At 30.4% G+C, this 24,728-nt stretch overlaps 3 protein-coding genes across 5 annotated transcripts in view; 2 read left to right on the top strand and 1 right to left on the bottom strand.

Annotated features, from left to right (window-relative positions):
* The first annotated feature begins 146 nt into the window (after positions 1–146).
* Positions 147–5,250, top strand: LOC128387066 (carbonic anhydrase 1-like). 2 transcript variants are annotated; one of them, XM_053346213.1, is made up of 2 exons: positions 147–855; positions 2,900–5,250. In XM_053346213.1, the coding sequence occupies exons 1-2, from the start codon at positions 807–809 to the stop codon at positions 3,682–3,684; spliced, it is 834 nt and encodes a 277-aa protein (XP_053202188.1). In that variant the 5' UTR covers positions 147–806; the 3' UTR covers positions 3,685–5,250. The 2 variants fall into 2 exon arrangements, with proteins under 2 accessions (XP_053202188.1, XP_053202187.1); XM_053346212.1 differs by lacking the exon at positions 147–855 and adding an exon at positions 1,587–2,554.
* Positions 5,251–6,180: 930 nt separating this feature from the next.
* The window catches only part of LOC128386858 (prolactin-releasing peptide receptor-like), a 54,499-nt gene continuing 35,951 nt past the window's right edge, over positions 6,181–24,728 (top strand). Inside the window, exon 1 of one of the 2 annotated variants that reach the window (XM_053345959.1) lies at positions 6,181–6,596. The gene's annotated coding sequence lies outside the window, so the exon portion shown is untranslated. Of the gene's footprint in view, positions 6,682–24,728 lie in introns of both variants that reach the window. The other variant, XM_053345958.1, reaches the window with a different exon arrangement.
* On the bottom strand, positions 21,533–22,051 carry LOC128387035 (uncharacterized). Its single transcript, XM_053346171.1, has one exon. It carries the CDS (start codon positions 22,049–22,051, stop codon positions 21,533–21,535), a length of 519 nt encoding a protein of 172 aa, XP_053202146.1.

Here is a 24,728-nt window from a genome sequence, read left to right as displayed (position 1 = left end):
TCTCATTCTCATTCTCTATTGTTTCATCATATTCACTTGTCAATAAGTTAGGAAACCAAGTCATCCTTTCAATTATAAAGAAAGAGTCACTTATATAAAAAGAAGTTCAAAGTTAATCCAGTTACAAATTCTATTCTCGTTTTTGTTATTTTTTTCTCTCTCTCTCGTTTCATATTCCGTTATTATTACTCTGTGTTTCATTCTGTTCATTTCATTCTGTGATATTCGTTATTAAGAATCACCCTGATTCATCTAATTCTTGTTACCATTGGAAAGACAAAGAAAAAATAGAAGAGAATATTTCCTGTTATCTTCATCATCTTATTACTCTGATTCTCTTTCTTTCTCTTTCGCCGTTTTATCCTATTAATATTCTCTTTTATTGGATTACAAGAGTAAAGTGTTTTTACCTCTTTCTTTCTTCTATTTTTTTGTTCCTTTGCTATTTTACTGTTAATCTATCTTGTTATTCTCTGTAGAAGCAGAGAGGAAAAAAAAGAGAAGAGAATAATTTTTCATCTTTCTCTCTCTCTCTCTCTTACTTTCATAAATTTCGTCATCTCCATCATCTCTATTGATAAAATTGTTACTACTGCTCCTGCTACTCTTTCGTTAGCTCTCTCTCTCTCTCTCTCTCTCTCTCTCTCTTCATCTGTCTTGATTCGTTTCTTTGAATTCTGTGAATTCTATTCTTGTAAACCTCTTGTCTACAGCAACATCAACATTATCTTCTCAATTGACCTACAAAATTGTACTAAAGGACATACACCATATTCATTTTTTGAATTTTCTATTTCAACCTAATCATGAGTACCTCGGTTTGTCAACAACCAGCTCCAAGTGGACCAGAAGTTAGTAAGTTAAATATATTAAATTACCTTTAATTCACTAACCCGAAACAATTTAACTTTCCATTAAAACCAAACAATTTAATTCTACAATAGAAAATTTTTTCTCTTTTCTATTAATACAATTACCAATACGTAACATCGATTTTAAAACTTAACCCTTTCTTTCATATCTAAATACATAAATAAAGGGTTAAACAAACCGGACCAAACTTTGATTGTATAACATTGGCTTCCAGTGCAAAAATATCTAAATCGTACAAAATTAATGGTTAAATTAGTCAATTAGGTTAATTAGTCAAGCAAATTTGATTGGAATCGCATCATTAATTAAAAGTTGTGGCCTTAAAATTATTCCGTTTAAAAATTATTCAAGAAATGATTTAATCTGCTTTTTTAAAGTGATCACTCCTTAATCAAAACAACTATTAATAGTCAAGTTTCATAATTATCCGCTTCGCCTAATTAACAATTAATTACTTGAACATTCATTGATTAAATTAATAGTATTACTGTAAGTAAGAAAAAGTACAGAAAAACAAATTCGAATTGTATTTTTTTCCCTCCTTCCTCATGATGTGTTAATTTTTTCTCTCTCTCTCAGCATTTGATTGATTAGTTGTAAATGAGATAATGAAATGATTATGATTTTGATAATCATGTTAATTTTATCAAGAGATAGATGTGATAATATTAATGAGAAAAAAATAGCAATTCTCACAATAGCTAATCTTATTTTGATTTCTTTTTCCTGTATATCATCAGTATTATGATGTATTACCTTAAGGAAGAGTTTACTAAATAATAATTAATAATCTAAAGAAAAAATTTTCTACTCATTACTTGTAATCAATTCATCCACTTGAAGCAATCATTTAACAATTAAATCCACGCCATTGTGTATGTCTCAATCAGGGGAACAGAATTATCAATCAACCCACTTTACCCACAATAACAAAGGGAAGAGGTGGTGATAATATTATCACCGTCAACCTCGGTGGTGATAAACGAGAGAGAGAAAGAGGAGAGGTAGAGGGAGACTGAGGAGATAATTCCAATGAACAGGTTATGGTGGAAAAGAAGAAAACAAAATGAAGCATTTCGAAATGTTCGATTTCAATGATCCTCAAGGAAAATATCATGATAGAAATTGCCATAGATAAGCATAAGAGGCTTACCTTTTCTCCCTCTTCTCATCATCTTCATCATCCTCATCATCTTAATCAATTGTGTCACTTTCTCAATATTTTCGTTATTCTTGTTGATCTTTCTAATGGTTTTTTTTATCCTTTTTACTTTTATGTAAACAGTGAAAACAAACAACCTTTTTTTATACTTCTTTTTGCCATTACCTTTGTTTCTTAATGATAATAATTAAGTTAATTAGTCTATTCTCTTTTCATGTATAAATCAATTTTTTGACTTGCGAAATGTACAATCAATAGAATTACAATTAGCTAATTGCTCAATTTGCTTTTATTTTATTTTATTTTTATATTCGTTTACATCATCAACGTGTCTAAATATATTCACTATTTTATTAATACCTTTTACTATTCATTGAAATTGTTTTGGTTAATTGTTACAATCAACATAAGCAACTATATTAATCAAGATGAAACGGTTAACTGTTCCAATTACCATGAAACGTATCCCATTGAGACCAATTTTCTTAGCCCCATTAGCTGAGTTTCGTTACGATCAATGTTAGTTGATTAATTGGTATTACCTTTCTAATTGTGGTTTTAACCTTTTCAATGGAATCATTGTTAATATGTTTCATTTATAACTCACCTTATAACAATAGAGTTAACAATTGATTGTTTTCTTATATTAACCAAACAATTAGATAACTTTGATTGTTTGACTAAAATATTTGTTAAGGTAAACATGAATTTGTATTGTGAAAATATAATGATTCTGATATTGAATTGTTTTTGTTGGATCGTTTTTTTTATATTTCTGTTACTTGATTGTTTATTTATATGTTTAAATTTTGAGAGTTAAATTATTAATATTGATAATTTTTTAATTGTTGAAATCGATTTTAGGTCCAATCAAATGGGCTCAGACTCCAAGTCCAACGACTCTGGTTCCTGGTAAAAGGCAATCACCAATCAATATAAATCGATCAGTTTGCTTGGTCGGTAAAAGTTTAATCTCTCGGCCACTTCGATATGAATTCCCAACAGTCATTGAAAACCTTGAGATGGTCAACTCAGGGCATGGATGGACAGTCAACATCCCACCTCATATTGGTGATAAAACTGGATTAACTGATGGTCCGTTATTAGATAAATATAATTTGGTTCAGTTTCATGCTCATTGGGGATGCGATTCAACCTCAGGCTCTGAACATACGATTGATGGTCATTCTTATGCATCGGAATTGCATTTTGTTCATTACAATTCAACCTTGTTCTCATCTTTCGGTGAAGCGGTGAAAAAAGATCGAGGACTTTCAGTTATCGCTGTTTTTCTGGAGGTTGGGGATAAAAAGAATGAACAAATTGAGAAAATTGTCAAACACCTGAAAGATATCAAGTACAAAGATGAGAAGACAATCATTTCAGAAGGGATTTCATATGTTGGATTTTTCCCGGAGAAAAAATCATATTTCACCTATGAAGGTTCATTGACAACTTCACCTTACCATGAATCGGTTTCATGGATTGTTTTTGAAAATCCCGTCACGGTAACGGCTGATCAGATCACCGCAATGAGACAACTGATGTGCAATACCAAGGAAACGGAAAACAAGGATTCATCAGGCCTTAGCCAAAACTATCGACAACCTCAACCAATAAATGGACGTGATGTTATTTATGTTCGTTGAGTATTTTTCAAATGTCCAGATTCGAATTGAAATTCGAATGTCCAAAAGAAGAAAAATAACCTTAAAAGTCCACTAAACATAACAACGCAATACATAACACAAAGTATTAATACATATACACATAGTCGATCCAAAAATTAAGTTGAACGAAAAAAGATTCTCATTGGAAATCAATGTTAATCTAATTTCGCCAAAAAAAATGCAATTTACTTTTGAAAAGTTCTATTTTTCGCCAATATTTTTAGATAGATTTAATAATTATTATTACAAATTCGAAATTTTTACCTTAAGTATAAATTTCGAGCACTACAAGTCATTCAACTCGATTTTTCGACTATCCTAGACGCTAATGTTAACGAATTAATTATAACTTAATTTCCCTTTTAATCATTTGCAAATTATATTTAACTAATCAATTGTGATAGAATGAAAAGATTCTAAATTTTTCTTAGCAATTAAAATGATGTTGTTAAGATCCTTGGTAATTTAGATTGTTATATTTTGATTGTTATCTAATTATCAGGATTTTTCTCATCAATTTCAAAGTAAATTCAACTTAATTTTTTACAACCCAAAAAACTGGTCAATTGAATAGTCACAATTAAGGACTGAAATTGATTAAACGAATATCGCAAATTGTTGATCACATTATTATCCACTCATAGGTATCTCACTCAAGTTAAAAATTCGTAAAATTAGTTGAGCAATTAACACGAAAATAAAATAATTTAACAATTCGACTTAATTTTTGGTTCGACTGTATATGAATTCTCGAGTTTGGTCCAGGAAGTTGTGGTAAAAGGAGCAGAATCTACATTTCCCCTTCTTCCTCTTAGCAAGTAAAGTAAAGAAAAAAAGTTCAAAGTATAAACTTGAGTTCGTTAATTATCACTGTGATCAAATCATTATGATCAAGTTGAGTTGATACTTATTAGAACAATTAACTAATTGTTAGATTGAAGATGGAGATTAGTCTTATTCAAACCATTTCTGATGACGATTAATTCGTATTTTTTTATTCGTTTCATTTTCATCCTTACCTTTTTTCCTTCTGTAATTGATGAATTCAAAGGTTTAATTAATTGAGAAAATTAATTAATATTCTTGTCTTTTAATCTTAGTTTTCTTTCCTTAATTGGTCACTAGATGGCGACTAAAGTACAGTCGAGGTTCTTATGTTTAAGATAATTCAATTTCCAATGGAAATTCATTTGTTTCGATATGAGTGACCTTACGAAAATCGAAACATGGGTTCGATATCGTCGAAAAGTGTACCAACACGACGGTCAAAAGTTAATCTTAATGATTGATTGTTCAATTGATCGAATTCGAATTTTTTTTTCTTTACTTTCGCCTAAGGCAAAAGAGATTCTCCTCCTCTTGACCACAACATTCTGGACCTCATATGACCTAAGTTGCGATTTACTTGCGATTATCGTTAAATTTAGTTGTTAAATTGAAGATTTTCAGTTAATCATGACAATTTTGTTAAACATTTCAAATTTTAATTGTAATTAAAGTTTACTAAATAAACTAAATAATCAAAGTTAATGGTTAAAAATTAAATCCTTGTTAATATTAAACAAATTTTAAAACCACAAACAATTTTGAATTGTTGTTAATTTAGTTTGTTCAAAGTAACAAAAGTAAACTCATTAAATTATATCATTAAAAAAAAGTTAAACCTTATTAATGTTTACAATTTAATTTAATTAAATTGTGTGTTTATGTAAATCAAAATTAATTTTTTGTTCCAGCTACAAATTAAACTTTATTTAATCATTGAAGGAGAAAAAAGTTTCCGTAACAATTAACAATGTTAATCACATTTAGCTCATTTATTTAACATAATTGGTCTCGTTAATTGTGATCAATTTACTGTTTTGATTATAATAAAGAGAGACAATTAAGTTTACAAGCAAGTTAATTGCAACAAGGAGATACAAGTTAATCAAGACAATCAAGATCATTAGTCGAAAACTTTTTTTCACTTTTTCGAAACAAATTAAAGTAAAATTGATCAAAAAGATTGACAATTAAATTAAATTGGATAAAACAATTAGTAGATCAATATTGTTAATTATTGAATTCTTATTCTAATTATTTCAATCAAATTGAATTTTGATATTTGTTCTCGGTGGAAATTTTTTCCTCCAATTAACATAGTTTATTGTAAGATCATCGTCTAATTGGCTAATGATTAAAATTAATTGTTGACTTGTGAGAGGATGAATCGTATTTATGATTAATCTTATGTGTGTGTGTGTTCAGGGTGAAACCATGATAATATTTGAGAGATAATTAACTGAGAACTTTTTGTTCACTTGAATATTAATAAGTCACTTCAAACCTTTCATCCCAATTGTTGATGATAAATTATCTTTGGATACGCAATCTCCTTGGAGTGAGATTTTTAGACAGACTGAAAAGATAGAGAAGATGATGAGGATGCTAAAGAGAGAGAGAGAGAGAGAGAGAGAGAGAAAATATTCACTCCTTGTTCCCATAGAATCTGAGACTGAATTAATGTTCAGTTCATGTTGAATTCACATTGAACGAAGTCTCATCTTTAATATTATTAACCTTTTTTTCTGGTGTTTCGTAAATTGTTTACAATTAAATTCTGTTCACTAATTGTGCCAATCAAAGGAGAGAAAAAGAGATCAAGTGTGAAAAGTGACTGTTTAATTGATTTTGTCTCTTTCATTAACAACAATTAACCTTTGACACCAACAATCAGTGCCAATTGAATTAAACAATTTTGTTTCTTGTAGTTGTTTTGATTAATTGTCTGGTTTACACTCAATTACTTACAATTGACTCTGTTAATTGCTTGTAAGCTCAACTATAATATAATCAATTTCCAAACAATTAACCAGAAAACTTGATCAAATTTATGTGATCACTTCAAGGTAAGTGTTAAGTAAATGGATAACATTTGAAAAACAATCAACAATTAACACCAAAGATCAACAATCACCAACCTCTAATCTAAAGGTAAATTAAAGTTACTCTTTTGATTGTTTGATTAATTGCTCATTTTCCCAACCTGATTCCAAGTTCAACAATCATATTATAAATACTATTATATAATAATCTCATATTCCATGCAAAGATCATACTCATGATATCAGGAATAAGTTCAATATTGAATGTGAATCTATCATCTGAAAATTCATATAAATAAATTTTCCAATAAAAAGCCAAATTCTGATAAAAAAAATTCCCAACGAAATTCAAGCCTCTCACCATTTGCATCATGAAGAATGTCAATATATTATATGAACAGAACTATTTCCCTTATTCAATAATTCAATGTTCATCTCTATTGTCATCCAAATGTTCAATAAAATATCTTAATAGTTAATCCAATGGAATGAAAAAGAGAGAGAGAGAATTGAGAAAAAAGAGAATAAAATCAGATTAAGATTGCTGATCATCTTCTTCGTTCCCACCTCACCCATTTCTCCCTCCATGAAGTTCATTCGAGATGAAAAAACCCCGAGCAACATGAACTTTACTTAGAATATAATATCAAATCGAAAGAGAAAAAGTTTCTTACGAACAATTGATTTGATAAGTTACTTTTTTTTCTTTTTTTCGAATACGATTTCAGGATAGATTTCATTTCTCTCTCACGATAAATAATAATACTACAATGGAGAAGTTAATACTTTCCAAAGAAATGGCAATTTACCAGAGAAAAGAAAATCATACAATTCGAGAAAAAAAAAGTTCCAATCCTTTCATTTCGAAAGTAGAAAATAAAATGTTCTCATAAATAATCACAAGATAAAAACAATCATCAAACTTATCACAATCAGTTGATTAACCATAATCGATAATATCAACAATGGATAAATGAACATTTTCCAATCGATAATCAAATCTAATCACTTGGAGAAATGATAATAACATGACAACAGATTGAAATGTTTAATGATAGTAATTAAAAGTAATCACCTGAAACTATTAAAAAAGTTTGCTGAACAAAAAAATTATTATTCAGATAATTACAAGTTATCATGAACAAGAATCATCATCTCCATGAAAATGGGTTCAGTTAATTGTTACTAATATTCAGTGAAAGGTAATAAATGTAATCCCTTTGGATAGGAAGTTGATGATGAGTGTTGATGTAGGAAAATAAGAATTAGATTAAATTAACTAATAATAATTGAATTGAATTGATTAGGATTGAAATCGGTTCACCAAGGGAATGACAGGTAAAAATAACTATCAAGGTAAAGAGATAAGTTTACAAAAAGATAACGGTAAAAGCTTTTCAGTATCAGGGTAAATTCATTTACTGAACGGAATGAGAATCATGAAGATGCTGAAAGAAAATGAAAGTAAATAAGTTTTTTTTCATCTTTTTTTTGTTCGTCTTATTTTTTTTTTGCTTCAGCATTAGAAATTGAATGTCACCATGATTATCGGAGCCAGAGGAATCATTATCATGAAGGATATGATGATGATAATGATGATGATGATCAGTAATTTAATCTCTCGCTCTCATCTTAAGGTTACGACTTTTTTTTTACTTCATCTTTGGAAAGTTAATTAACAATTAACTTGGAGTTTCATGATTCTGAGATTACATGAGGTTTTTCATTCTTATATACGATCATGATAATGATGAATATGTAAAGCTCCGTATTTGTGTTTTTATCAAATGGAGATGCTCCAAAAATTGGATTCTTTGGTGTTCATTATATTACAATGGTGAAAGTTTCAGTTTCATGATGACACTTTTTGCCATTCAGTTCATTTATATGTCATGAACTTTTCAGGGACAAGAAGTACATTATTTTTACTTACCTGGTCTCGAGACTGAACAAAAAATGTTCAAGTAATTTTGTTTTTCTTTCATCACTTGAACTTTGTTTTTCAGTTCAGTCGATGAAGTGACAACCATGGTGATGCTCATGATATTATTTCAATGACAACATGGAGTAAAATAAATTGCTTGTTTTAGTAATTGTATCAGATGATGTTGCTGATAAAATATTAAGATGAGATGATAAACATGATGAAATTTGAATCCTTTTCTTCAGTCTCTTATAATAAGCACATCGGTGGATTTTTTTTTCGTACGAAAAAAAAAGGTTCAGGATAACTCATGATTTCGAGATATTATTCCGGGAATCAACTGAAATCTTTTGAGCTTGAAAGTGTTAACCTAATATTAATCATCTTCTCGAACTAATTACTTCACAATAATCAGCTATTGAAATAGTGATTAGCTGATAAAGTTAAGAAAAAACAGAAATTCATGAGAAAATCTCAATTTCTACCCATCTTCATGATGATTTATTTGCCAATTATCTCTTAATTAGATTTGTTATATTGTACATGATATGCTTTTAATATAATTTGCAATTAAATTTAATTTACATATTTAATTTCACAAGGGAGAGTCAAGAGAAAGTGAGAGATTTCAGTTCAATAGTTCAGGTTAGAATTCAGGAAAAGAAGATTCAAGTTCAGGATGAACTTTTTAATTCTTCCCATTCACCATGATAATTGATGATAATAGTTGTTCATTTCAGTTCAGGTGAATTGTTTTCTCTCTCTCTCTCTTTTATGATGATTATCCTCATGATCATTTGTTGATCAGAAGTTTTATTTTATCGTTGGAATTCAAGTTAAATTATCATCAATTGAATTGGAGGTTCACCCTGACGTTTAGATTCTGTTAGGAGATGAAGTTTATTTCTGTTTTCATTTCCATTCTTTGTTTACAAACAATTGATCAGATAAGTTTTTCTTTCAGTTGAAAAACTTCAAGAATAAGATGATTATCAGGGAAGATAAGAGATGATGGAAAAAGAAAAAAAAAGTTCTGAAAATATTTCGCTCACATCGAAAACTAAAAGTTTTCAGTCCATCTCATGAAAAATTATTATCTCATCATCGACTTGGTGATAAGTTTATTGTCACCGAGAAAAGTTTCAAGTTCAATGGAAGAATATTTTAGTTAATAGAACAGAGGAAAAAGAAGAAGAAAAGTTCAATCTTAGCATTCGAAAATAATCAGAAAAAAAGAAAGAAAAAAAATGAGTTATCATGATAATCATCATGTCATTAGTTCCTGTTTGCAAAATTGTTCCTAAAACAATCATTAAATAACACGCAACAATGAATCAATTGTTTCTCAGTCAGTTTTGTTCCTTGTATCACCATGTAAGCTAATCTCATGGGGAGTAAATGAGAAGAAGGTGAAGAAACATGATGATTATGATGACAGATAAAATGATCAGGATGATAAAAGAAAACTCCAAAGCATACCAATCATACTCGTCATGTTAATTCTGATGATGATTAGCCAACATTTTTACTTCCATATAACCCAATGAACTTTTTCTGCTGAACATCACTTCCTGTATTCCCAATGGTCAGTGGTCAGGAGAGGAGACATACACACGTACATTTAATAATAATTATTACCTGGGCACTTTAATCCTTGACCAGTGAAATTATGTCATCTAGTTAGTAATTTATGTTAGGGTGGAGCTGAAAATGGAAATAGCATCATGGTTATCATGACAATGGCCAGAGAGAGAGAGAGAGAGAGAGAGAGAGAGAGAGAGAGAGAGAGATGATAATGATGGACGACAATTAATTCTGAACTTACTCAAGATGAGAACCGTTTTCCCCTCGGTGACAAGGTGAATGATATTTTTCAGCATTCACATGAAATCAGAATTTGAAATGGTTCAAATTTTTTCCCAAATTCCCAATTTACTTCAAGGGTTACAGTTAAATACTACTCAAAAAGTATAACTCATAACAAGATAATTTTTCAATTCTGTCAATGAATTTGAGTTAAAAATTCTGGTTGCTAGGCAACCAGAATTCAAGCTTAAGTGTTTATTAAATGAGATGATAGTTTTGGTTTTCTTCATGAATGATTATTTTCATCTGAATATTAATCAAAATCAAACAAGAAGCAGCTTAATTGTTTTCTCTTTCTTGGTTTCTTAATTGTTGACTTTTAATTACTCAACAATTAGTGTGGTTTACAAAATGTTATTAAGTTTACTTAGTTTCGTTTGTTTTATTAATTTAAAAAAAAAAGTTTGATTCATTATCTCAATTGAACTGATTCTTAATTTGATTAATCTGTTGATTTGTTGGTTAAATCAACAAAAACATTATTATATATCACAGAACCTTATCAACTAATATCACAATTAAATTAACTCAAATTAAACTTCAATTATCTTACAACCAAACAGTTAACCAGAAGATGTTAATCAGTTAATTGTTTACCCAAGCAAACCAGTAAACTCATTTGCTTCACTAAATTGATTAATTAATTTTAATCATATGGGTTAATCCTAATCAACCATCCAGCACAGTTTAGATTACAATTTAAATTACAATTAAAAGGTTCACCTTTATCATAACTAAATTGTTACATACACAAGATTGAAAACAATTAACATTTACAAAGATAAACCAACAACAATTTAGCAACTATTGCTACAATCAACAAGTATCTATTGATAAAAGTACTCAATTGTAACCAGAAATTTGATAACAATTTAATCAACCCAAATTCAATCGCAAGGAAAATCAGATGATTAAATCCTATTAATCATGTCTACCATTAAATTGTTCAAACAATTAACTTTTCAAATGAATTAAGATCAACCTTGTAAACAGGAAAAAGAGTCAAAGTAAAATGAAAACAAATCATGATGAAAATCACTGAATTAAATGTAACTTTTTGATTGTTGTTCAAATTGAAAGAGAGTAAAAATAATAAACATGATAATTCAACCTCAAGTTTCATGATCATTTACATGAAATAATAGATTAGGTTAACAATTAGAGTGAAAAGTTTGACGATTTGTTATCTTGTAATTTCACTGAATCGATAGAGACTCGGAATTGAGTGGATAAAGTTTCAGAATAAAAAACAATAAGAAAAAAAAACCTCGAATTCAACTTTAAACTGAACTAAGCTCTGAACTTTTATTGTTTGTTCAGTTTACTTAACATGTAGCTGAACATGTTGTTGATACTTTCTGGTGGATTATATTATTGTAACATTTTGGTACAATTTATCAAATTCCGATAATGCTTCAATGGAATCAGATATTTTCCTCGTGATTTATTGAACTTGTGTATTTGAACCTCCTCTCTTTCATGGTGTTACTCGAGCCTCTCAGGGTGTATTAATACACTGAGAACATGAGAATGATGATTTAACCATAACATGATTTAACACTGTGAATGTCAAAACAGTTTCCAGTTAAAATGTATCAAAATCGGCCCATTTATTGGCTCACTTTGAATACTTGTCTCATCATATTCAGAGTGTTGGTTCATGAGCATTTTCGTGATCATATTATGATATAGTTCAATCTCGTGATTGATTATAATCATTTTGAATATTTTGTTTTTTATTTTATACTTTTTTCCTGCTCCAACCAAATGAGAATCAATATTTAACTGGAAAGAGAAAAATTTATCAAAATATTTGAAAGTTCATTTGAATTTGAAAGAGAAAAAGAAACTTTCTCAACCATCATGATGATCGTAAACCTTTGAATATGATTTATGAATGAATCTGAATAATTATTCCTCAGCTTTGCATACCCATTTATTGGAAAAGGAAATTTCTTCGCCACGGTATTCACCATGGAAGATAATATCATGAAATTTACCTGGAAGAATAGTTTATTATTGTTGAAAAGATCACGAGGAAAGGGATTGAAAATTTCCAATTCGATTACAAGATGAATATCAATTGTCTTGGAAAAGAAAGAAAAAAAGTTCTGTGTTTGCTCAGTATGAAGAATAAGAAAAAACTATCTCCCTGAGTAATGGAGCATTTGGTTCTGATGAATGATGATTATCATCTTGAAGATGATGCTGAAGATGCTAAGGATGAGGTTACTTTATCATTTTCCATGATAATCATTTACTTTGTTTTTTTTTTCTTCATCATCATCATCGTTTCAACTACTCAAATAAATTATAATCATGAGCATGATGATGATAATGGTTTATCATCATGCTCATGATTCCCAATGATAACGGTACTTTTTCTCTGTTTCTTCCTATGCTATTTTTTTCCATGTCTAATATATCTGTAATTCATCATCATCCAGATTTATCATCATCATGAACATGGTGAAAAAAGCACATGCTACTATTAGAAATATTATCTTTTCCTCATATCTCCCTTCAGATATTACATCATCTTCATGATATGATTACAGATATGGATCATGATAATGAAGGTAAATTGTTACAGTGAAAGTTAATTATAATGTTTTATTAACCATTGATGTTGCTTTATGAAAGTTACAAAGGTAACCCGGTCAATCTGATTCACTTAATTGAAAACTCAATTAACAATTGATATTATTATTGATTCAATTGATTATCCTAATGATATCATGATTGTTAAGGTGTGGCTAATATGTTTAATCATTAATGATCTGTGGTTGAGATTATCATTATTATTATTATTATTGTCAAGGGTCAATCATTTTGCTTGATTGACTTGTAGTTTTATCATAATTGTGAAACATTTATCATCATGTTTGTTTCATCACCATGAAGTTGAGATAATAATAATCTTCAAGCTCAACTATCTTCAAGAATAATTGTTTATCATTGAATTCTGATCAGTCCAAGAATTCATGATTCTGATAATTCCGAGGTGAAAGTTGATGTTTACTTTTTTGTTTCCATCTCAGTATTAATACAATTCACCAACTTGGTAACCAAGAAAGTTTTTCGCTCCAAAAGAGATTCAGTTTCAGTGATGAACGATAATTCATGATAATATTTGAGAGAGAAAGAGAGAGAGAGAGAGTTAGTATTGATTCCTTACCATGAATTATTAAACAAACAAGAAGAGAACTCAGTTGATTACAATATTTATCATTGTTTACCATCAATCTCAAGTTTCAATATTTTCAGTTCAATTCAGGATTAACTAAATATCTACTCAGATGAACATGATAGTTTTTCCTCGCCTAATTGCTTATTAGTGCTAATTATTTGACCCATTAGTAAGATAAATGTAATATTATCATGATGCCTTAAAGTACATTTGAATTGTGTGTAATCAACATGATGAGGGAACATGAAAAAAAGTTGAGTACAAATTGAAAATTCATGTTTTATCTGGATAACAAATTAAATTAACTGGGTATCAACAAATTATCGTGAATTTCAAGCTCAACTCACAAGAATCATTGATAAATATTCATGTTGTGAGAATCGACTTGAAAAGGGAATTGAAGTTGACTTTTTTTCCGAATTCTGTCATTTTCGTATTATTAAAAGTTGTCATTTCAAATATAATGTGACAATTAAATGTTTACATTGAATGTAATTTAAATTTACTCTGAATGGGTGGGGCTCAGAACTTTTTTTTTCAATAGAAAAGTTTGAAATCATTAAGTTACCCTGAACTTTGTTCAGAAAAAAAGACAAATTGTTCAACTGGTTAAATCTAATTTAATCAACTCATCATCATTATCTCATCATGATTGTTACATTGATATGAGCAGTTTTGAGTAATGAATATGATTCAGTAAAGTTCTGGTTCTGGGAAAAGTTTTTCTCGAAACCTCGATTTCTACTTAATTTGTACATAAGTATTTCAATGGATTTGAGGTTTGATTAATTCATTAAAAGGATTAGCATAATAATCATGATCCAAGAGCAAGTAATAAACATGACTGAATCAAATGCAATTGGAAACACGAAAATATTATCATATAATCATGAAGGTGAATTACCTTAACAATTTTTTAACTTTGTTACTTTTTCTGTGTTCAGATAAAAGTTCATTCTCTCAAAATATATATTTACATGTTCATCATGAAAGTTAATATGAAAGTCTGAATACATCATGCATATGAGATACATGATACAGTCTTGATGAAAATGATAATTATTGATTTCAAACAAGAGGCATGAGCTAAAGTTTTGTCATTACATCTCATGCTTTATGGATTTATCATGAAAATGATGCAACTAATGAGAATCAGAATGTTATCATATTATTAACATTATCATGATGATCATGTTGAAATGTGTTAGTTTCCAATGTAAATACTGGAATTGTATTAATATTTAAACTCATCTGAGACGTAAATTCATCAATAAACAAAATTTTATTTTCTCATATTGAATTTTATCCCAGATTCTGAAACTTTACTCTCTCTCTCTCTTCTCTGTTTACCTGGGATTCATGAGATATTCATTGGATTATTTGAAAGAGATGAAATGATGGAGAAGAGAATTTTTCTCTCTTTTTCTTTTTGTTCTTATCCAATTTAAATGAATAATAACATTGATCTTTTTCACTGTTGACGTTAATAAATGAAGAAACTGTTTACCATTTCATCAAAGAAGAGAAAACCCAAGAATAACGTTCAGAGAATTTCGATAATTTTGATGGAAAATCCAATTTCAAGTAGAATAAGAAATTGAGCAGCATGAGAAATTTGATTTCTCCAGGAGAATCTCCATTTTTTCCATAATCGTCATCATGGTAGTGATGATAAACAGATTATCATCATAGACCAATTTCGATTATGAAATAATGTTTCTTTTTTTCTTGAACTTCGAAAATTCCAACAAGAAAAAAAACACAAAACAAATTTCTCGAACTAAAGCTCAATGAGCATTAGAAGCCAATTAACACATTGGTACATGTATCGTCGAGTTATAATCGGGACTGTAATCAATTGATTCTTTGGTGAAAATTGTTACAAGTGAATGGAAATTTGCTTGATAGGCAAAGTGCTAAAGGGAACATTTTACTCAGAACTTTTTCCCCTGACAACAGAACTAGATAGATGGGAATTCGATTTCAACGATTTTTTTCCAGTCCAATTCGATAGATAATTGTTGAATCATCAATTGTAATCTTCTTATCTTCCTTATCATCTTCCATTAAACTTATTTGATAAGGAAGACAATTTATTTCCAAGAATTAATCCAGATAACATTCTGATCAAAAGTTCTGACGATAATAATATCATGTAATCATGAAAACGACTTAACCTTTTTTCCTATTGACGATTTTTTTATTTGTTTACTTCTTAAGATGAGTGAGAATTATCTTCTCTATCATCTTTCTCCTTTTATCATCATCATGATTGTAAGATGATGGTGATTATGATCATCATTATGATCACTTAATAAGAATTATCATCTTCTTTTTTTTCGATTTCTTTCTCTCTCTTTTTATCTTCTATTTTCTATCATTCAGAAAGTTCCAAGGACTCTTCAGGCTCTTTCAGAATATTATCATGTTCGTTTCTCTGTATATATATCTCTCTCTCTCGTCGATATCATATTATTTCATCTGTGTGCGAGTTCATCTCTATCATTATTACCCTTCATTCATCCATTTATCATCTCATTAACTCCGATATTGTTCAGACTTTTTTTTCATCAGCGTCATGGATAAAAATCTACATCATCTTTCAGAACTTTATTTATCATCATCTTTACAATTCATGATTCAGAGTAATTTAATATAATCCATTGATAAATATTAAGACTAAATATCATGAGAAATCACCTTTTTTTTCTTACTCTATGATGATCATCATGATAAGTGATAGATTAAATTGATAGAGAGGAAAATTTTCGGTTAGATTTGTCATGTTCAACCATTATGTTGACGATTATCTTAGAGATGATAATCTTCCCACCACCAGTCAACCCCATGGAATCCAAATAATTCAGAAAAGAAAATTTTTTATCTTCTCTCATCATCTCATGTAATTTTCACCTAAAAATGTAGGTGGAAATTCATTATTCTTATTCTGAGTAATTTGATTACCTTAAGGAATTTACAAGAATAGGCAAAAGAGATGGAGAGAGAGAGAGAGAGAGAGAGAGAGAGAGAGAGAGAGAGAGAGAGAGAGAGAGAGAGAGAGAGATGAAAGTAAAAGGAAATAAAATAGGAAGACGATAATTCTGGTGACATTGTTCAAGGTGAGACGATGATAAAAAACCATCTCAACAATATTAATACGTTTACAAGGAAAATTGAATAAGAATCATTTTCATGGTGGAAAAAATCACTAAGCAGAACTTTTTTCGCTTCTTTCCACCTTAAGGTTCATATGTTTTCCTCCCCCTTGGTTGATGAATTATCTACCCATTGAGACTTAATATTCACCGAAGGTATCATGCTAATCATCAGAATCCATGTAAATTCATTTAAATTGAAGATTTAATTTGAATTTGCTGCAAAATTCATAACAATTAATAGCATAAAGTACAGGCTATTCAACTCACGCATATTTTAGTTATGTCAAGAACCAATAAGTTTAAAAGATCAAACTCGTAAGAATACATATCGGACTGAAGGACTTCGAATAAAAGTTTCAAGGTATTAGGTCATTTCACGATAAACCTATCTAGGTCATTTGAAGGTTTTTGAAAAGAAGAGCAAAATTGGTCCATGGTCCAAGTTTCAATTAATAATTAAAATCATTATGGTGTACCACGATTTATGTCAATTTTCCAAACCACTGCTTATTTCATTCAAATTAATGGCTCTCCGTTATTTGAACTGATATTGAAAAACTTAGTGATGGGATAACTTCTTCTTTTCAAAAAACTTAAATGACCTCTAGATAGGTTTATCAATGACCAATAATTTGAAACTTTTATGCAAAGTCCTTCAGTCCTGATATGTATCCGTACGAGGTTTGATCTTTAAACATTGGTTCTGACTTATAATCAAAATATGCGTAAAATGAAGTTGAATAGCCCTGTATAACTAATCAAATTGAATTTAATTTCCAATGCAATTCAATATCAGTTGATTGCAACTTTCTCAGAGTAGGTATGAGTTTGATCAAACTGATTAAACTGGTCATTAGGAAATAATTATAATCAGTACAATTTGATTATGATAACAAAATGATTAGATTATGATCAAGTTTAATATTGTGCAATTAGTGAATTTGATTAGTTTTTGGTTTAAACACTTTACCTGAATATTAACTGATTGTGTTAATTTAATTAGTGAAATAGGATTAAGTGATTAAGATAAGGTTAGTATTGTGGTTCTGATCCAATTATAATATTAATCAGAGTATGTCTTCAATATAATCACGAACAATTGAACATGAACCTACAGGAGCCATTTGAATTCATGATTAAATCATGATTCTGATCAAATAACACTGATTGCTGTTGATATATAATTTGATTGAACAATTGAACAGTTTTTCCTTGGGAAAGGGTTACTTATTGAATAATTGATTTGGAATGGATTTTGTTTCCTCTGTCCAATCAGAATTAATCATGAAAAATCATTATGGACATGATAATTTCCGATGTAAATATGAACTTAAGTCAATAACAATGGACGTTGAACTGGAATAGTCTCTTTTTGATGAAATAAGAACATGATGATTACCATGATTATTTTATGTATTAATAAATAATCATCTTCATCTTTTCCTCATTGACACCCAATCCCTGTCTTTAGAACTATCTAATCGAGGTTATCAATTGAATGGAAGATGATGAGGATGAAACTGAGAGAGAAAAAAATATTTATGGAAAATCATTCCGTCTAAATACTAGTTGAAGCAAAAATAGAATCGAGAATAATGAAAGAAAGAGTCAAACAAGAAACAATGATGATAACAACACGGATTCTATCTTCGAACTTGTCGATCGATAATCGATTTGAAGTTCTCTCTTTCTTCCGCAGTGTCTTCAGTTTCTTCTTGTTATTATCTCCTTTTGTCTACTTTTCTTTACCATCTTCTTATTTTTCTTCATCAATGAGAGATAAAACTTCCTGAGACATCGAGAGTTTTATTACAAAGACTTTTAAACGTAATGAGAGGAAAGAACATAAAAAAACATTCAACTCGAGGTTATTAAGAACTTTTTTTTTTCGTTCTCTTCTTCCTCGATCAACACCAATCTTATGATACTAAATGATTACACTGGACAGAAGAAGAAGATGATGATGACGATAAAGATGATGATGATGATAACAAGAAAAGAATTGACTTGGAAAATCTGAATCAAGTTTGTTTTCCCTTTGAAAATGATTCAATTGTTTTTCTTTTAAACCTAATTGATAATCGAAACTTGTTAGATCAGAAATTCGTGATAATAACAATCTACTTATAAAGGATAAAATGAAATTCAGTAGACAATTGGTTAGCCTTAAACAAAGTACAAAGAGTTGATTGAAATGGACAAAACCATAAAGTTCACAATCAGTTAACTCAAGTTACAGCATCCATTGAACATGAAGGTGAACTTGGGATTTTGTATCTTTTTTTCCTGGTGATTGATTCTGAGATGGACACAGAATTGACCAAACACAACACAGACAAATGCTGGGAATCTCTATCATTTGATTGAGTTACCATGAATTTAGTCTCACAAGTCTCTGGTTGTTTTTCTAAAATTCTAACAACAGAAAAACTATTAGAACTTTTTTTTCTATCCCATCATCTGAATAATTTCCGTCTAAAGGTTTTCACCAGAGATCTATAAGATCTGATGTCCATCTCGAATGATCAGAAGACTTAATAAGAATAAAAGAGAGTTTCATCATCGAGATATTTTCATTTTCTTTCGCCGTCTTTTGAATACTAAATTATAACAATCTTTATGGATTCAGAATTAATTCAGAATAATGTCTTTTCCCTGTTCTGTCTGAAACATTAGACTCATGAATACTCTGGAATTGATAAGTTACATCAAATCTAATCTTATTTCAATGTTATCTGACACAAAGTTTCATATTTTGTTTTTCTTGTTCATTGTTTTCATTCCAAATATAATATTTTTCTTAATACAATAAATCACCATCATTTAACTAAGTCATATTGATAGTTGTACTGATATGATTCAACAAGCTTTGCATCGGTGCATAAGTAAAATTAGTAAGTCAGATTACGTTGACTTACTTGACTTGATTACATTGAGCAATTAGATCGTTTATCACTATATTTAAATGATTAGTGATTTTTATGGCTAGGGCAATTATCAGCATATCAAGACCAAATTTCGCCACTCGCTTCACATGAATTTTTCCTCTCTGCCAGAGAATTTGTTCTTTCGATAAGAATTAAAATTTTCGTTTTTTATCATGAACTTTGATGTCTAATTTTCAAATTGACCATATTGATACTAAATTATCAATAAGATAGTTTTTCCAAATTAGTTTGGTCATATTTGACGCTATCAAAAATAGAGCATGGAATATAATATGCTGAATCAGGCCAAAAAATTGAATTATTAAAACCATGAGCTGAGTAGAAAGGTAGTAGACTGGAACGTAAACATTTTTGAATGCCGGAATTCAGGTGCTAAGTGGGGGAAACTACGTGTTCACAAACCGCTATCCACTTGTAAACTTGTATCCACCAGTCCGTAAACGAATATAACCAAATATCCATGAGAGTAGTAGAAAACTGCCTTCTCCGGATCAATTTCAGCCTTGGCTGAAATTGAGCTGTGAATATTGTTGGAAACTTGATGAAATGAAGGAAAAAATTCAACTGATATTTGTTGTTTCAGTTGATTTTCTTTTATACTATTTTGAAACAGTTTGTTGGTTTAATTGAGATCTTCACATTGACACAATTTAACTAAATTAGTAATAATTTACTCTTCTCACAATCGCGGTGAGGATTCAGCAGTTAAACGCGCAGTCAAAACAAAAATGAGTAAGGTAACTTATCGGTGGTGTTGTCAATAACTTAGTGTGTAAATTTATTGTAAAGAGTTTCGTTTAAATAGAGAAAAGAAAAGATGTCCACAATTGGTCACTTTCTTGTTATTGGTCGACTCATAATTAGTGGCAGTTGAAGTGACCTGGAAGCGATCAATGGACTCAGGATTATCAAGGTCATTAAGGACAATAAAAATAAAGAAGGAAAAGAAAGAGGATTAACTCGGAGACGAAGAGGTTGGAGCACAAAGAGAAGCGAGAGAATTGGATGGTCGCAATGGACGAGGCAAGGAGGACAAGTGACCATCATATGGATACCATTCAAAAGGATTACAATTAAGGAGCTTAAACAATTATAATTAGGATGAGAAAGAGTGAAAAAGCCAAAGGGAAAAGATGAAAAGATGAAAAGATGAAATTGGTAAATTAAGGTAATTGGTCCAAACGTTTGTGTCCATATCTCGGTAAGTAATTTACTTAGAGTTTTAATTTATATATATTTAGATTAAGCTAATCAAGGTCTTTCTAATGATATATAACTTTCGTGTGAATATAAACTAATTCACTAAAATTAGTGTCGGTCCCAATGGTTCACTTGGACCAGAAAAATGGGTAAAAAATTAATGTTTTTAGTTAATTGTTGCTCAACCAATTTACCGATTAATTTGGTTTATATATTAATCGAACCTACTAAACAAGACCTTTGATTTAATATAAAACATTCTAACTGTTAATTGTTGTTAATCAAAAAGTTGACCGATTTCAATGAATCTCAATGTTAACTCTATGGGGAAAACCAGATATGTTGTTGTTGTTTCCCAATGGGACTAAAGTTGTAGTCATGGCTTTAGTAGTAGAATCATGAACTGAACTCGAGCTAATGATTGATTCAAACCAACACCTTCCCTTGCTCCAATCTCGGGTTAATCAATATTAAGGTAATTACAACATTTTCTTAATGACGGTGAACAAAGTGGTTTAGTAAACATATCGGCCGGTTGTTTCTCTGTTGGAATGAACTGAACATCAATCTGATTCTTTTCTTGATGATCTCTTATGAAATGGTAACGAACTTCAATGTGTTTAGTTCGTTTGTGAAAAACACTATTTTTTGATAATTTGATTGCTCCTTGATTATCACTCATAATTTTCGTTGGTAATTGACACTTTTAAATCTTTTAATAGTTGTTGATACCATAAAATGTCTTTAGTACAATCAGCAATTGCCATGTATTCGGCTTCAGTAGTTGACAGAGCGACACTTTTCTGTAACTTCGATGACCATGAAACTGGTGAATCTCCTAAAGTGACCACAAATCCAGAGGTAGACTTTCTCGAGACTAAATCTCCTGCATGATCGGCATCACAATAACCAATTAATTGTAAATTTTCAGGTGAAGATGAGTAGGTAATGCCAATATCGATTGTACCTTTAAGAAATATTCGTTTTACCGATTTCCAATGTTGTTCATTGTAACAACAATTAAATTGTGACGATTTGTTTACTTGATAAGTAATATCAGGTCGACTGATTATCGAAAGGTAAAGGAGAGCACCAACAGCTTCTTGATATGGATATTTTGTATCGGGAGGTTCAAGTGATGAAATTAATTTAACATTGGTGTCTCCGGGTGTCAGGGAAAATTCCGTCCTCATTGATTTTCTTTCAATATTCCTAATGGAACTTTTTCCCAAAATCTTTAGACAATTGAACTAATCAAAATTAGTCTAGTCTAAAGACGTTTTCATTTTATTTTAATCTTTATTTTAACTTTTTATTTCAATTTACCTTTGAGTAATTTGTTTTTCTTTTATTTATGATTACTCTAATGAGACATTAATCTGACCTTATGGTTAATGATATTAATCTAATGATTAATTTTAATCTCATCTTCTCCCCTTATCTTATGTACTCTGATAAGGCTATAACCTTTTCTTTATTAATTTTGTTTTTCTTTGTAACCAACTTGATGATTGGGCATAAAAAAGCCAAGTTACCATTTATGGTAATGTCTAATGACAAAGCTTAATGGCGCTAAAATTATGTTCCAATTATCAACCATATTTAACCAAAAAGAAGTTAGTTAACTCTGAGATCTTCAAGAGTAAATAACTCATTCTCTAAAGAGAAAATTTAACTTTCTTTGTGTAAAGGCTAAGGCCTAATTTTCATGTTCTTTCTTTTAATTTTCATTAATAAATGTTTCAGCAGAATTTACAATTTCTAATAATCTTAATTCAGTGAGTAAACTCGGATAAGTGAGTTAAAGTTATCCTAAAAGAATTTGGTAAGACTGGAATTGTGAAGGGCCAGTCGAATCTCTTGTGATAGTAGCTTTTAATAACTAAAGTTAACAATTAACCAATTGATTCTCTTTACGTTAGTAGTCTAGATTACCTTAGTTAGAATCCCCTACAAAAGCCTTATCCACCTCATCACATCACATCATCTCTCCAAACATTCATCTATTTTTCCCCTTTCACATGGCGAGGATACCAGGATATCTTTAATAATCACCCGTGTTTCAACTCTAAAAAGTGTTAGTGTAATTCTGTGCTGTTAAAGTGCTAAAGCCAATTAACAAACAAAAACTCAAAAGAGTAAATGGTTACTCGTTCAGGAAAACAATTCCAAAAAGAACTTTCAACAAATTCTCTAGAAAGAACAAACTCTAACGAAAGTGTTTCATCAAACGTGAGCTCTATCGCTACAAGTTACTCTTCTACCGTCCCGTACAATTACTCGCCCGACAAGATGGATAAAGTGTCAACCTTACCAGTTGATGAAGTCATTAATCTTCTAAAGAAATACGAGGTCACAATTCCTTTAAGAAGCCAAACAACCCGGAAACTAAAAGAGGTAATAAAAACTCATTTCGTATTACATGGTACTCAGATCTCAGAAGAAGACATAGGAGACCTAATGGTAAACGAAATTTCCGAGGAAGAAATCCCAGAGTGGTTAACGTGCTCGCAAATTGGGATTAGTCGAACCGAAATTCAGAAGATATTAACTGAAGTTGGTCGAACAATCGAAGATATTGCCGCTTCATCAGAGGACCTGAAGTCACTCAAATTACCAATAGTTACCCGTCGGAAATTGGAAAAGGTAATTGACGAATTTAATAGGAGGAATCGCGCTGATTCCCCGCCTATGGAGCTAGAAGACCTTGAGGAAGAAGCATCAACGATTGCTGATGTTACAACAAATTCTAAAGAATTACTAATGTCTGGACTTAAAATGATAGCTGAACAATTCGCGAATTCAACAAGAAAAGATCCTAAAGTGATCGAATTCGTCAAAGGTGAAAACATGTCAGAATGGATTGACAAAACAGTTAATCGCCTCGATTTGGAAGCTTGTGACGAAGCTACTAAACTAAGATGTTTAAAAAAGGGGCTCGCACACGAAATACTCAGCTTAAGCCAGCGTATTGATGCTAACATAGTTGACTATGGTCTTTATGTAAAAGCTTTAAGAGAAAAATTAGCAATGCCCTCGTTGGTTGCTATGTCTCATTTCAAGTTGCGAAATTACAAATACCATGTAAGCAACACACCAACAGAATTCCTAATGGAATTGAAAAAATTAATCACCCAAGTGAAAGGTGCCCCTCCTGAAGAGAAAGGATTTTTATTCGATGTCATCACCCATTTGCCGGACAATATCCAACAAGAGATATATGATCTTGGACAAAATCAAAGTGAGGAAGGAATCCTCAACGTAATGTTTAGACATCATTCCAATTTTAAACTTCAAAGGAGAAAAGTCGAGTTTCAACTCAACATGGAAATCGTAATTTCAAAGGATGGTAAACCTAGAGGACATGAGAGCATCTCATCCGCCTAAAGGTAACGGAAAATTTTGTACTGAATGTAAAAGAATGGTCACAATCGTGATGAATGTTTTATCCTTCATCCTGAACTTAAAACTTATAAGTCTAAACAAGAAGCCCAAGCTGCTACAACAACTTCTCAAGCTAAAGCTTCTAAGCCTACAGTTCAATCGTTAGCTGAACTTATTTCTGATTCAATGTTACCTGATGGTATGAGAGACAACAAAGTTGTGTTCTCAGTTTCAAACAACGAAACACCAGTGTTAACACAATTAGGTGATATTATTGAACACATGGCTCTAGCGAATCTAACCTTCGTTACACCTGAACGATACTACCTTGGTTCTTCTCGTGTGCTGTTAGATAGTGGAGCTACCGCTTCGGTATTGGACTATGAGAAAGCCCGTGAACTTGGTGTTCACATTCGACCAGCCATGTGCCCTAAAAGGAATTGCTGGAACTCTAAAACTATCGGATATGCTTACGCTGCAGTAAGA

The sequence above is a fragment of the Panonychus citri genome, unplaced genomic scaffold (genome assembly GCF_014898815.1).
Source record: "Panonychus citri isolate SS breed McGregor unplaced genomic scaffold, ASM1489881v1 Contig00077, whole genome shotgun sequence".
In the NCBI taxonomy this organism is placed as follows: domain Eukaryota; kingdom Metazoa; phylum Arthropoda; class Arachnida; order Trombidiformes; family Tetranychidae; genus Panonychus; species Panonychus citri.
This window is presented reverse-complemented; position numbering and strand designations above follow the sequence as displayed.

What these genes read in the sequence shown, in the direction of transcription:
- LOC128387066 (XM_053346212.1), top strand. Translation starts at nt 2,464, where the DNA reads ATGAAACGGTTAACTGTTCCAATTACCATGAAACGTATCCCATTGAGA. An exon ending in TGAGTTTCGTTACGATCAAT is followed by an intron (nt 2,555 to 2,899) that starts GTTAGTTGATTA and finishes AATCGATTTTAG; the next exon opens with GTCCAATCAAATGGGCTCAG.
- LOC128387035 (XM_053346171.1), bottom strand. Translation starts at nt 22,051, where the DNA reads ATGAGGACGGAATTTTCCCTGACACCCGGAGACACCAATGTTAAATTA.